This window comes from Lissotriton vulgaris, chromosome 4_1 (genome assembly GCF_964263255.1).
Source record: "Lissotriton vulgaris chromosome 4_1, aLisVul1.2, whole genome shotgun sequence".
Lineage (NCBI taxonomy): Eukaryota > Metazoa > Chordata > Amphibia > Caudata > Salamandridae > Lissotriton > Lissotriton vulgaris.
Window position 1 is genome coordinate 667,350,033 of NC_141691.1, and position 12,246 is coordinate 667,362,278.

At 44.6% G+C, this 12,246-nt stretch overlaps 1 protein-coding gene across 1 annotated transcript in view; it reads left to right on the forward strand.

Annotated features, from left to right (window-relative positions):
* Nucleotides 1-12,246, forward strand: part of PIEZO2 (piezo type mechanosensitive ion channel component 2) — a 1,150,823-nt gene that overhangs the window by 1,052,456 nt on the left and 86,121 nt on the right. The window contains exon 43 of the mRNA XM_086964934.1: nucleotides 4,628-4,760. Coding sequence (XP_086821060.1) covers nucleotides 4,628-4,760 — 133 coding nt within the window. The remainder of the gene's footprint in view (nucleotides 1-4,627; nucleotides 4,761-12,246) is intronic.

Sequence of the window (12,246 nt, forward strand, 5' to 3'; positions counted from 1 at the left end):
CTCAGTTCAAATAGCTACACTTCTCTCAACAACCAAATCAGGATCCCCAGGCGATCCTGTCCTCCTAGTATCCTTTAAAGCATTAGTCATATTATTATTCCACTGCTAACTAATATGTTCAACCTGATGCTATCACAAGGGCTTTTCCCTTCTATATGGAAACAGGCATGCATACTGCCTCTTTTAAAAAAAATGAATTTGGACATAACAGATCCAGCCAACTACCGTCCAATTGCAAGGCTCCCACTTTCGGCAAACATTCTTGAGAAACTGTTAAACACTGAAGTCTCCACCTTCACTGCAGAGAATAAAATCTTAGACTAGAGTCAGTTTGGTTTCAGAGCGGGTCATAGTACAGAGACGTCCCTAATAAAAACTACAGAGGAAATCCGTAAGGCACTAGATGGTGGAGGGTTGGCAGCCCTCGTTCTCCTCAACCTGTCCGCGGCATTTGATACCGTGGACCACACGTGTTTAGTCAAATGTCTAAAAGCTATTAGGGATAGGAGGAAGGGGCCCTTCCCTTCTAACTTTATTCCTTTCGGATCATAGTCAATCTCTGCATTTGGGAAATTTTTAAATCCGTACCTTTGTCCTGCCATGTGGGGTGCCTCAGGGGTCCTCGTTAAGCCCTAAGCCTTTTAATATTTAGGTTTCCGAATTAGCTTCCTTGATTAGAAGCTTTGATTTAGTTCCCCCCTCTTATGCTGACAACACTCAGTTGGTTATCTCAGCGGTGGACAAGGACCTTATTTACTCAAACTTAATGACTGTATGGTCATTCTGAGCAACTGGGTGTGTAGGCACTGCTTGAAGTTGAACTCAAGCAAAACTGAGATGGTGCTGTTTGGAAACCTTTCTCCTCAGTGGTCGCCAGTTTGGTGGCCAGACACCCTGGGCCCCACTCCTACAACAGTAGCCAAGGCAAAGAATGTGGGAGTCATCATAGATGAAAAACTCAATCTGAAGTCCCAAGTCTCTAAGGTGGTGTCTTTCTTCTTCCTCACCATCAGAACTGTTTGTAAAATTCTGACTTGTATCCCCATTAATACCAGAAAAACTGTACTGACCTCCCTTGTTTTATCCAAACTGGATTATTGTAATGGATTGTATCCTAACTTACAATCCAATTTACTCAGAAGGTTGCAGGCAGTACAACATGCCACGGCTAGACTGGTCTTGGATGTTCCCAAATACCAGTCTATCAGAGCAGGCATTCAGGAATTGCATTGGCTACAAGTTGGTCAGCCGGTCAAATTTAAGGCTCGCTGCATTGCGCACAAGGCATTGCACAGAGAAGGACCACAATTTCTTTGGGACCTTTTTAGCTGGTATTCTCCCAACAGATCGCTTCGTTCAGCCAATGCCTACCTGATGTCCACCCCCAGAAAGGACTAATTGGGAGAGAAGGAGTTTTAGCTACAGCACAATAAAGGAATGGAACTCCCTTCCACTCTCCCTCAGGAAGACTTAAACCCTGCTGGAGTTCAGGAAACTGCTCAAGACATGGCTCTTTAGAAATTAGTGTTGCCTGACACAGCATGGTAGACCGTGAGCACTTAGACACCTCCGAGTAGTAGTGCGCACAATAAATTATTATAACATAGCACAAGCATGCACACATGCACACATGCACACACACTCACACAAACACATGCATACACAGACACACTCTGCTCCGAGGCCCCTGCAAATCATCCATATTCAGAACAGAGGCAGAGTTATGGCTCCATAATCAAGTGACTGAATAACTTCAGACATTTTACACTTAGGGCCCGATCCACAGAACTAACTTAAGACTAAATCCTAAACTTACTACCATTTTGATATTCACAGAAGGCACTTAATCATTTTGGTATTCACAGAAGGCACTTACTCATTTCCGTATTCACAGAAGTTAGTAGTCCTAACTTTAGGACTCCTAAATGCCTTCTGTGAATTCTGAAAGTCTTAAAGTCAGGATTTTTCTCAGTTTAAGAGTAGTAAAGTTAGGACTCCTAACTTTAGGACTCCTAAACTGAGAAAAATCCTAACTAGAAGCCTTTCGGTATTCACTGAAGGCATTTAGGAGTCCTAAAGTTAGGACTACTACCTTCTGTGAATACCGAAATGAGTAAGTGCCCCTATGTGAAGACCAAAATGGTAGTAAGTCGGTCTCACTTTGCCATTGCATATTGTTTGCCACTATTGGCTTTGCTATTGCTTGTTAAATTGAGGTGGCATTAGCAAAGCCATCAACAGCATCCATCCACCTGAGAAGTGCATTTTCTATACTTCCAAGATGCTCATCACGTTGTGTGTGGATGCAACATGGTGACATCTTAAAAGTATATTCCCATAAGTAGGTCACAGACATGTTGTACTTGTACCTGAGATAGAAACAATCATTAAACCTGTGACAGAATATAGAAAATACTAATAAAAGCTGAAAATGATTTTGGTCACCAGGTTATTGCATTTTTGTAGGCAACTTACTAAATCTTTTATAAAAAGATTATCCACTCTCTATTTATGTGTTGTTTTGCTCTCCTTGATGTGTTGCATTCTTCTCACACTTTTTTCAAGTAATTGTATTTTTGGCTAATACAATAAAATACTCCATGAAATAATTTAGAAAATCTACGTATCTGAATTCTCTTCCCTTTTTTTTTCTAGACTGAGTGTCTTGCTTTTCTCTCCAGAGCATCTGGGCAAGACTTTAAAATACCAGGACACACATGAACACTCTTCAAAATAGGGGTCTACACACTTTAGAATACCATAATACAACGTGGACAAAGCTCAACACTCATTTGCAAACTAAAGGAGAATATTTATTGCAGCAAATTCCCATATATCAAAAGTCAATAATACACAAGAATAAATGTATATAAAAGTAACTGTAAGTACACAAGATTAAATAATTATAACTTGAAATACTTCACCAGCTGTCTGTTTGTTTAGCATCATCTTGCCAGCACGACTTGGGAATCCATGGACAGTCTCAGTCAGGAGATCTCAACCGGGCACAAAAACCCCTGGCAGTGCTTCCACTCCCAGGAGAGAGTCTGTCAAAGTGCCAAGTGGCCTCCGTCTTTATGCTCTTTACTAACACGGAGAAATACTTCTAGAAGGTCATTCTCCCTTCAGCTACACTGGTGATGCTGGCTACACTCTCTGCGTTGAGGTCACTCAACGGAGCTGTGCAGGCTCTGATGAGAGCTGAGGAAGAATTATTCACTTTCTCATCATAGGACACTGTATGCATCTCACAATGTCTGTTCTAGCAGCTTATCTCTCTTTCTCAGTGAAGTGAGAAACATAAACAATTCTGTGTGAGCAAGTAACCTGGGCCTGCCTGCGTTCACAGCGAAAAGGCAGGGTCAGACAGACACAAGATGAAAACCATGCTCACAAAATGTCAATACTAAGTGCCGCCAAGATATTGAACAGTATGCTATCTGGGAGTGGTTCAAAGGTTTTGGCTGCTTGCAATTGAAATATGTATCAGAACACTCAACAATTAATACTGGAATCAGGTTGTCGACAGGTTTTAGTCAATTGAACATTAATGCCAGTTGATGTTTTCTCTAATGAAACCTTGTAAAGACCATACATCATTAGCACCAACACATGATTATAATAATCCACCTTTGTAAAGCGCGAACAATCACCCTTAAGGATCTCTAGGCGCTGCGGGCCGTCGGGAAGATTAAGCAAGCTATTGCCCAGAGTCACATGGTGCTGGGGTAATCTGCTGCCGGTGCCGGGGATCGAACCGTGATCCCCAGATTCTAGAGTCAGTCGCCCTGGCCACGGCGCCACTTCTCTTCCCAATGGACAAGCTCCAGGCTCATATTGGGGATTTTCAGAATAAACAGTAACATTGTTCTACATGTTAAAGGTGCCTAAAGTCTCTGGTGTACCACTTTGCCACTGCAGCCTGTGCAATTCCGTTGTTGATGTTACAGTATGTGTGTGTAAGACGGTAAACATCAGTCATCCCGCATCCGTCACCCCGCATGTTGTCACAACGCGGTAGTTACAACGACCGCGTTGTAACAACGCAATACCATTACCCCGCAGGACGTTCCCTACTGGCCATACAGACTGGAGTTGGAATAGTAAATTATACTATTCCAACATCCAGCGCCCCCCTACGCAAGTCGTTGAAACAACATGTGGGGTAATGGTATTGCGTTGTTACAGCCCGGTTTGTTGTAACGACCGCATTGTAACAACATGCTGGGTGAGGGAAGGCAGGAAAAGGAGGCATATTCGTGACACATGAGAGTTATTGGGTAATCTGCAATGTCATCAAGATTTTTTCTAAATTCTGAGGAATGTTAGAAAACACATAAAGAAGTTACCTGCCTAATGAGTACCTGACTAATGGGCGACTTTAACTTCTGAGAACTCGTTTTTTCAATGGTCTAAGGTTTGTAAATATTTCCAAAAAGATGTGAAATATACACATCCATTGATAATTGACTCTCCTATCGTTTTGTAGCATGTGTATCAAAGCTACTTTCAATTTCCTCGTTTTTTAAATGAATCTATTATTCATTCTATAAGTTTTAATAATCGTATTGCTTTGTTTTAACATAGTTACTGATGTGTTTCTATTTTGTTTCTCTTTCCTTTTAAGGGAGCACAAGTACCCGAAACAGTAGCCAAAGGGGAAGCAGCTTATTGAGCATAAAACAGAAATCCAAGAAAGAGCTAGTACTGGAGAAACTCAAAGAACAACTCATCAAAGCAAAAGCATTTACCATAAAAAAGTGAGTACCCATATGCTTCGCATTTATATAGCAGTATAACAGAATACGATTGTTAACGCTGGTTTTAACATACAATTAGTTTTGGGTGGTGTTACTTTGTTTCTGTATGTGAACATCTTATTTTGTATCTGGTTCTGGTCCTGTGACTACACTCGTCAGGCATTTATTGACAGATGAAAACTGAAACCTAATGTGAAACCTGTGTTCCAGTATGAGACTAGTGGGCAGTGTATTTTTCATTTTCGACTAAAACATTTATGTGATGAATTAGTGGTCACTGACCTAAATAGGGCCACACATTTCCAGACATACATCTAACATATTAACAGACTAGTGTATCCAAATATGATGCAGATATATAACATGGAAGTTGGCATATAATAGCGGAGGAAATCGATGTAGATACAGAATGCAGAGGGTAAAGCATGAACATCATGTCAAGAGGCATAGCTAAAGAAAGACGTCCTCTGTAAACATAAGTGAAGAGTTTTTGCAGTGCATAATAGGAGTAAGTCCAAAGGGTGGTGGAGGGAAGAGGGAGGTAGAAAGAGAAAGTTGTAAGATCTTTCCTACAAGTTTTGAAAGAAGGGCGCAGCCTCACTTGGAGCACAAAAACCTGAAGCATAGTGGGGCAAAAGTGTTGGCAGAAAAATTGCTTTTGTGTGGATGGTGTTATAGATATGGCAAACTGGATTGAATTGAATGTGCTCGGGTACCTGATCCAAAAATATTCCATAAGACTGAGGGTTACATCGTTCTATTTGCATTGATCATTGATGACACAGCATCTAAGGTGGCCTTTATAGGGGTGTGAGCAGAATCTAGGATACCAGTAAGCATTCAAATATATTCGTCATTGTGGCAAAGGGGAAGGAACTTTAATGTGAAGCAGCAACTTTTTCCTTCATAAAAACGCTAGCCGGTCAGTGCTCAGGTCCACTGACTTGATTATTAGTTGCCTGAATACAGTAAGCAGTTCAATTGCATGGACAATAGCTATTTATTTATCTGGGATTATTGCTTATCCCAGCTAATACAAATTAGATCTGTCTAGGTTGTGTGTATCAGTTGCAGACTGTAAAAATCAAAGTTTAGATGTTATCCAGGCAGTGCTTGGAGCACAACATGCAATTTGCCAGTAGACCTTTAGGGTATAGTTTTGTGTCACATGTAAACGAATGTAAGGGGAATGTCACATGTAAACGAATATCAGGAATTGTCACATGTAAACCGATGTAAGGTATGTATTTGAAGTATTCTGACTTCTCCCCAAGGTAAAGTTTGAAAATCATAGGTGCAAGAATGAAGTCCTGATGGACCTCATTAATGACATGCGGAGATATTATGATCTGTTGTCCAGAAAAAAGGGGGGTCAGTTGAGGTAAGCTTTGAAGTGCAGATGTTGATAGACAGATTTTTGTGATGGACCAGAAGGTAGCGGTCATTTTGCTTAGTGATTTGCTAGGCATCATTTATGAACTGCAGTGTCACAACTTTCGTAATGCACTGGTGACAGTAGTCCGATTTTTAGTCATGTAAAAGATTGTGGCAGGCAGACCTTGTGATAACTAACAGATGCAGTGCTGTTAGACCTTGCATCCTTGGCATGGTTTTACACTGTATTTTTGCCCCTGCCTCCTGTTTTTTTGCTGTGTGCTGGACTTCGCTTTTGCTGTTCTAGATGCTTTGGGCACTTTGCCAATGCTGATCAGTGCCAAAGTGCAAGTGCTCCCTCTGTAAATTGTGAATATGTATTGGTGTTTCCAATATTGGCTTGTTTGACTTACTACTAAGTCCCTAGTACAGTGCACTGTATGTGCCCAGGGCCTGTAAGTCAAATGCTGCTAGTAGGCCTGCAGTACTGATTGTGCCACCCACACAAGCAGCCATTCAAAGGGGTCTCAGACCTGCCACTGCAATGTCATGTCGATCTGGTAAGTGCACCCACTTGCCAGGCACTAACTTTCCCTTTCATTAAATGTGAGTCACCCCTAAGGTGGGCTCAAGGCACCCCTGTAGACAGGGTGAATTGCATATGAAAAATAGGACATGTTCCGATAGTGAACTACAGTGTATTTTGGTTTTTCACTACTGAAAGGCTAGCTGTCCCCTAGAATAGAATAGGAGTTTACTTCTAAGATCTTATACGTATAACTTCCCATTGGGACAAGATAGAAAATGGAGTTTAGTAGGCCTGAACTCAGAATAAAAAAAGCCTCTTTTAGTAAAGATGTTTTTTATATTGTGTGTTTGAAAATATCACTTTTAGTAAGTGGGTATTTTCTTGCTTAGCCATCCTGTGTACCTCTGCTGGTTTGAGGATTGACTGTCTGGCTTTGGAGTGACGGGGCTGGTGATGTGTATTCACTGTAAACAGCCACTGGTGGGATTGAGGTGTTTTCTGCCTTTCCTGGATGAGTCAGTGCTGGGCTGAATAGACCTGGGCTGCACTTAGAGTAGGGAGAGGAGATTTCCTTCACCTGATAGGCCTGGTCTTACACAATGCAGTCTCCACCTCCTGCCTGGACCAGAGAGGATAGAACTGGGTTTGACTGAGCACAGAGCATCTCTGCCACAAGAGAACAAAGGAGAGTGCTGTATAAATATTGGGGGCCAGACCACAGAACTTCCAAATTCTGCTGGACTCAAGAGGAACCTCTGCCAAGTAGAATAGCTGGTAAATTTGAAGGACAAGTACTGCCCCTTTGCTGGGTGCTGTCTGGGGTTTGCCTGCAGTGGCTGTTTCTGTCAAGGGGAGGACAAAGCCTTTGCTGTGTGCTGTGTATCTTGCTTGAAGAAGATCTCCAAGTAGAGCTTGCCTCCTGTTCTGAAGTCTCAGGGACACAAACACTTCACCACCAGCTCCCCCGAACTTCCTTGCTGGGAGTTCTGACCTGCCAAGAAGTGCCTGTGCCAGTGTTGGGCCTCTGGGGGTGGTTCCTGCAACTACAGAAGAGTGACGCATTCACATTCGTTTCTGACGCAACACCGCAGGAATGCGGAGTCTCGTGCCCCGGTCAACTAAGTCCGAGACTACTGCACCGACTCCGACGCAGGCCCTGTTGTGCGACTGCAAGAATTGACACATCATGGTACCGCGGCTGGAGCGATCAATGCAGGCCCGTTGCCGCCGGGAACCGACGCATCCCCGAATCCCCACACATCTGACTGGGGCGACAAGTCTACAGCAATGACGGGACTGCAAAAAGAACCCGACGCATCACCTCCCAGCACAGTAAGAAATCGATGCATCACCTCCTCTTCAGTAAGGAACCAACACATCACTTCCCCTGCGTGGCAGTAAGGCACAGACACATCACCTCCCCTAGAGCAAGGAATCAACGCGTCACCTTCCCTGTGCATAAGGAACCGATGCATCACCTTCCTTGCTGCTGTTTTTGCTTATTTGATGCATCCAAGGTACTTTGAGTTGAAAGTGTGGCATCTATAGTTTGCTATGGACAGAACAGTTTTTATGTTTTAAAAAATCATATCTGGATAACTGTATGTTGGATTTTTGTTGTTTTGGGCTTGTTTGGTTTAGATAAACATTACTTATTTTTCTAAACTGATGTGGTGTCCATTTGTAGTGTTTTCACTGTATTACTGTGTGTGTGCACAAATGTTTTACACACTGCCTCTTATATAAGCCTGCCTGCTCGTACCAAGCTATTAAGGGGGTGAGCAGGGGTTGTCTAAGGGCGTAACTCCCTTACCTTGACTAAAAGCAAGGGTCCCTACTTGGACACAGATGCAAACCATTGCCAACTAAAGACCCCCATTTCTAACAAGTGCTATAGGGAATTTTAGGACCCTAATGATGACGGGTAGCTGGGTGACTGGAAAGAAAATGACCCAAATAACCTGTTCTTGGGTGAGGTTTTTAAGCCGGATTTATTCTATTTTCAGGAATTTGATGATTACAGTGCAGGAAGGGATACTCCTAATGTCCATGATGGGAGAAACAGTCATGTATAAAAATTGCGGCCCCTTCTGTAATACCTTTGTGCCCCGGGGGCACACAAAGCGGGAGCACATGCTTTTTTTGTCTCTGTAGCACAATGTATAATATAGGCCCAGATGTTGTCTACTTTTCTAATTGTACACTTGCTGGAAATAAGGCTTTGAGAATATCATGGTTATGAGAATTTGGAGAGACCTTCTGGTTGAATGTTATTAAGTCAGTGCAAAAAGAAACTTAAGTCAATGGACATACCACGCAAAACTTCAACATTGTCTGTTCAACTGTTGTGGAAAGAGGCTGTGATCTATTGAGGGGATTTCGATAAATATTTTGAAGGATCTGGAGGCAAATATTAAGGGAGTTTTAAAAGTGTGCTGTGGAATGTTAGTGAGCAGTGGTCAATCTCATCAAAGAGGCGGGGATTGGAAAAGGAACATGATGAATAGCTCACAGAATGAGGTCTATTGCTGAACTTGTTGGCAGGAGTAGGCATGGGGTAAGTGAATGATATTGTATGCATTAGGCATAAGCTTGTCGAGAATGGGAGTAGAAGTGGAAGTGAGTTATTGCTCAGTGATGAAGAGGGTACTTTAGGTTGATATAATTTATTACAACACTAACCCCTCATCAAAATAGGACATTGGTGTATTTTTATTTTTTATCAAATCCAGCTACATTTTTCTCATTGAGATCTTTTTGGGAACATATGTTTTAACCACTCACTTTGAGTTTCGTTCTCTGTTTAAGTGTGTCGATGCTTGTTTTAAATTTACAACCACAATCAGGAAGCAATCACCACTTTACCTTCAAAAGAACAACACAATAGCAGCACCCTTCGTTTATATTTTGAAACACTTTTACGAAGCTGCCAGCATTTAACAAATACAATTGCTTACCTTCATTTACAAAATATATAATTTTAAAAGCACTTACAATCGACACCTAATATAAATAAATATGGTTGATTGAACATTTGCACAAAAAAGAAGAATTAAAAGGCCTGCCATTGTGTCAAACACATAAATTACACTTGATTACTGCACATCCTTCAGGGGGACATAATAAATATTTGAGTGCTTGTTGTAGGAATATTGATGCAAGGATCAGAAATATTTGTTGGTGGCATAGTGTTTTTTGAAATAACACATTTGAATAGGTCACTTGTTATGAAAGCCCGTCTGCTCGGTTCTAGATTAGGAGCCACTTGCCAACAGAAGTCATAAGGAAACACTGGAATCAATCAATCAATCAGAACATTTGTAAAGCGCGCTACTTACCCATGAGGGTCTCAAGGTGCTGAGGGGGGAGGAGGGGCTGCTACTGCGTGAATAGCCAGGTCTTGAGGATTCTTCTGAAGGTTAGCAGGTCCTGGGTCTGCCATAGGAGGATGGGGAGGGTGTTCCAGTTCTTGGCGGCGAGGTGGGAGAACGATCTGCAACCAGAGGTTGCTCTTCGGATGCGGGGGATGGTGGCGAGGGCGCAGTCGTCGGAGTGGAGGTGGCGGTTGTGGGTGTAGAAGCTGAGTCGCCTGTTGAGGTATGCTGTTCCGGTGTTGTGGAGTGCCTTGTGTGCGTGGGTGAGGAGCTTGAAGGTGATCCTCTTGTTGACGGGGAGCCAGTGCTGGCTCTCCTTCAACAAGAGGATCCCTCTCAGTTCTCTCGCCTCTGCATGCCTGTCAAGGATCAGGCGTGCAGAGGCGTTTTGAATGCCTTGAAGTCGTTTCAGGAGTTTGGCTGAAGCTCCTGCGTAGAGGGTGTTTCCATAGTCCAGCCTGCTGCTGACGAGGGCCTCCGGTGACCGTTCTTCTTGTTTCGGTGGGGATCCACCTGTAGATCTTGCGGAGCATGCAGAGGGTGTTGAAGCAGGAAGATGAGACGGCGTTGATCTGCATTGTCATGGAGAGAGTAGAGTCGAGGATGAACCCCAGGTTGCGTGCGGGGTCGGTGGGTGTTGGAGCTGTTCCCAGTGCTGTCGGCCACCAGGAGTCGTCCCAGGCCAAGGGGGTGGAGTCGAGGATGAGGACTTACGTCTTGTCTGAGTTTAGCTTCAGTTGGCTGTTCTTCATCCACTCGGCGACAGCTTTCATCCCTTCGTGGAGGTTGGTTTTGGCGGTGAGGGGGTCCTTGGTGAGGGAGAGGATCAGCTGGGTGCCGACAGCGTAGGGGATGATTTTGAGGTTGTGCAGTTGGGCGACATGGGCGAGCGGTGCCATGTAGATGTTGAACAATGTCGGGCTGAGGGATGAGCCCTGGGGTACGCCGCAGATGATCTTGGTGGCTTCGGAGCGGAAGGGGGGAGGCGGACGCTCTGTGTTCTGCCTGAGAGGAAGGAGGTGGTCCAGTCCAGAGCCTTGTCTCAGATCCCAGCGTCGTGGAGGCATGTGCATAGGGTGCGGTGGCAGACGGTGTCAAAGGCGGCTGACAGGTCCAGGAGGATGAGGGCCGTGGTTTCTCCATTGTCCAGCAGGGCCCTGATGTAATCGGTGGCAGCGATGAGGGCAGTTTCGATGATGTGGTTGCTGTGGAACCTGGACTGGGAAGGGTCCAGGATGCTGTTCTCCTTGAGATAGTGGGTCAGTTGTCTGTTGACGACCTTCTCGATGACCTTCACCGGGAATGGGAGCAGGGAGATGGGCCGGAAGTTCTTGAGGTCAGCCTTGGGATTTTGAGTAAGGCATTGATCGAGGCATACTTCCAGCTCTCCAGAATGGTTGCTGTCTCGAAGGAGATGTTGATGGTTTTCCGGAGATGGGATGCGATGGTGGTGCAGGCTTTGTTGAAGATGTGGTGTGGGCATGGATCCGAAGGAGATCCGGACTAGATGGTGTTCATGGTTTTGATGGTGTCGTCGTTGTTTATGTTGGCTCAGGAGAGCAGGGGGTCGGTGCAGGTGGTGGCCGTGGGGACGGAGGTCTCAGTGGTTGTTGGGGTGGTCATGGATGTCTGTGATCTTGCGATAGAAGAAGGTGGCAAGGGAGTCGCACAGGCCTTGCGAGAGTGGGATGTCATTGGTGTTGGACCTGGGGTTGGAGAGTTCCTTTACGATGTTGATGAGCTCTTTGCTGTTGTGTGCGTTGTTGTCTAGGCGGTCTTTGAAGGAGACTCTTTTGGCAGGTCTGATGAGGTGATGTTGTCTGCGGGTGGCATTCTTCTGGGCTGCATGGCTGTCCGGTGTCTGTTCGCTGTGCCATTTCTTCTCTAACTTACGGCAGGTTTGCTTGGAGGCCTGGAGGTCCTCGGTGAACTAGCTGGCTTTCTTGCTGGTGTGTCTGTTGTAGGGTTTCTTGATCGGGGCGAGGGTGTTTGCGCAGTTGTCGATCAATTGTCTGAGGTTGCGGGTGGCGGTGTCAGGGTGGGTGGGTGGGTTCCGGGCGAGGATGGTGGTTAGCTGGTCTTCTGTGACTTTGCTCCAGCAGCGGCCGGGGATCTGTTGGGTGCAGTGGTGCGTGGTGGGTTTTCGGAAGGTGAAGTGTATGCAGTAATGGTCGGTCCAGTGGAGTTCAGTGGTGTGGTTGAAAGAGAC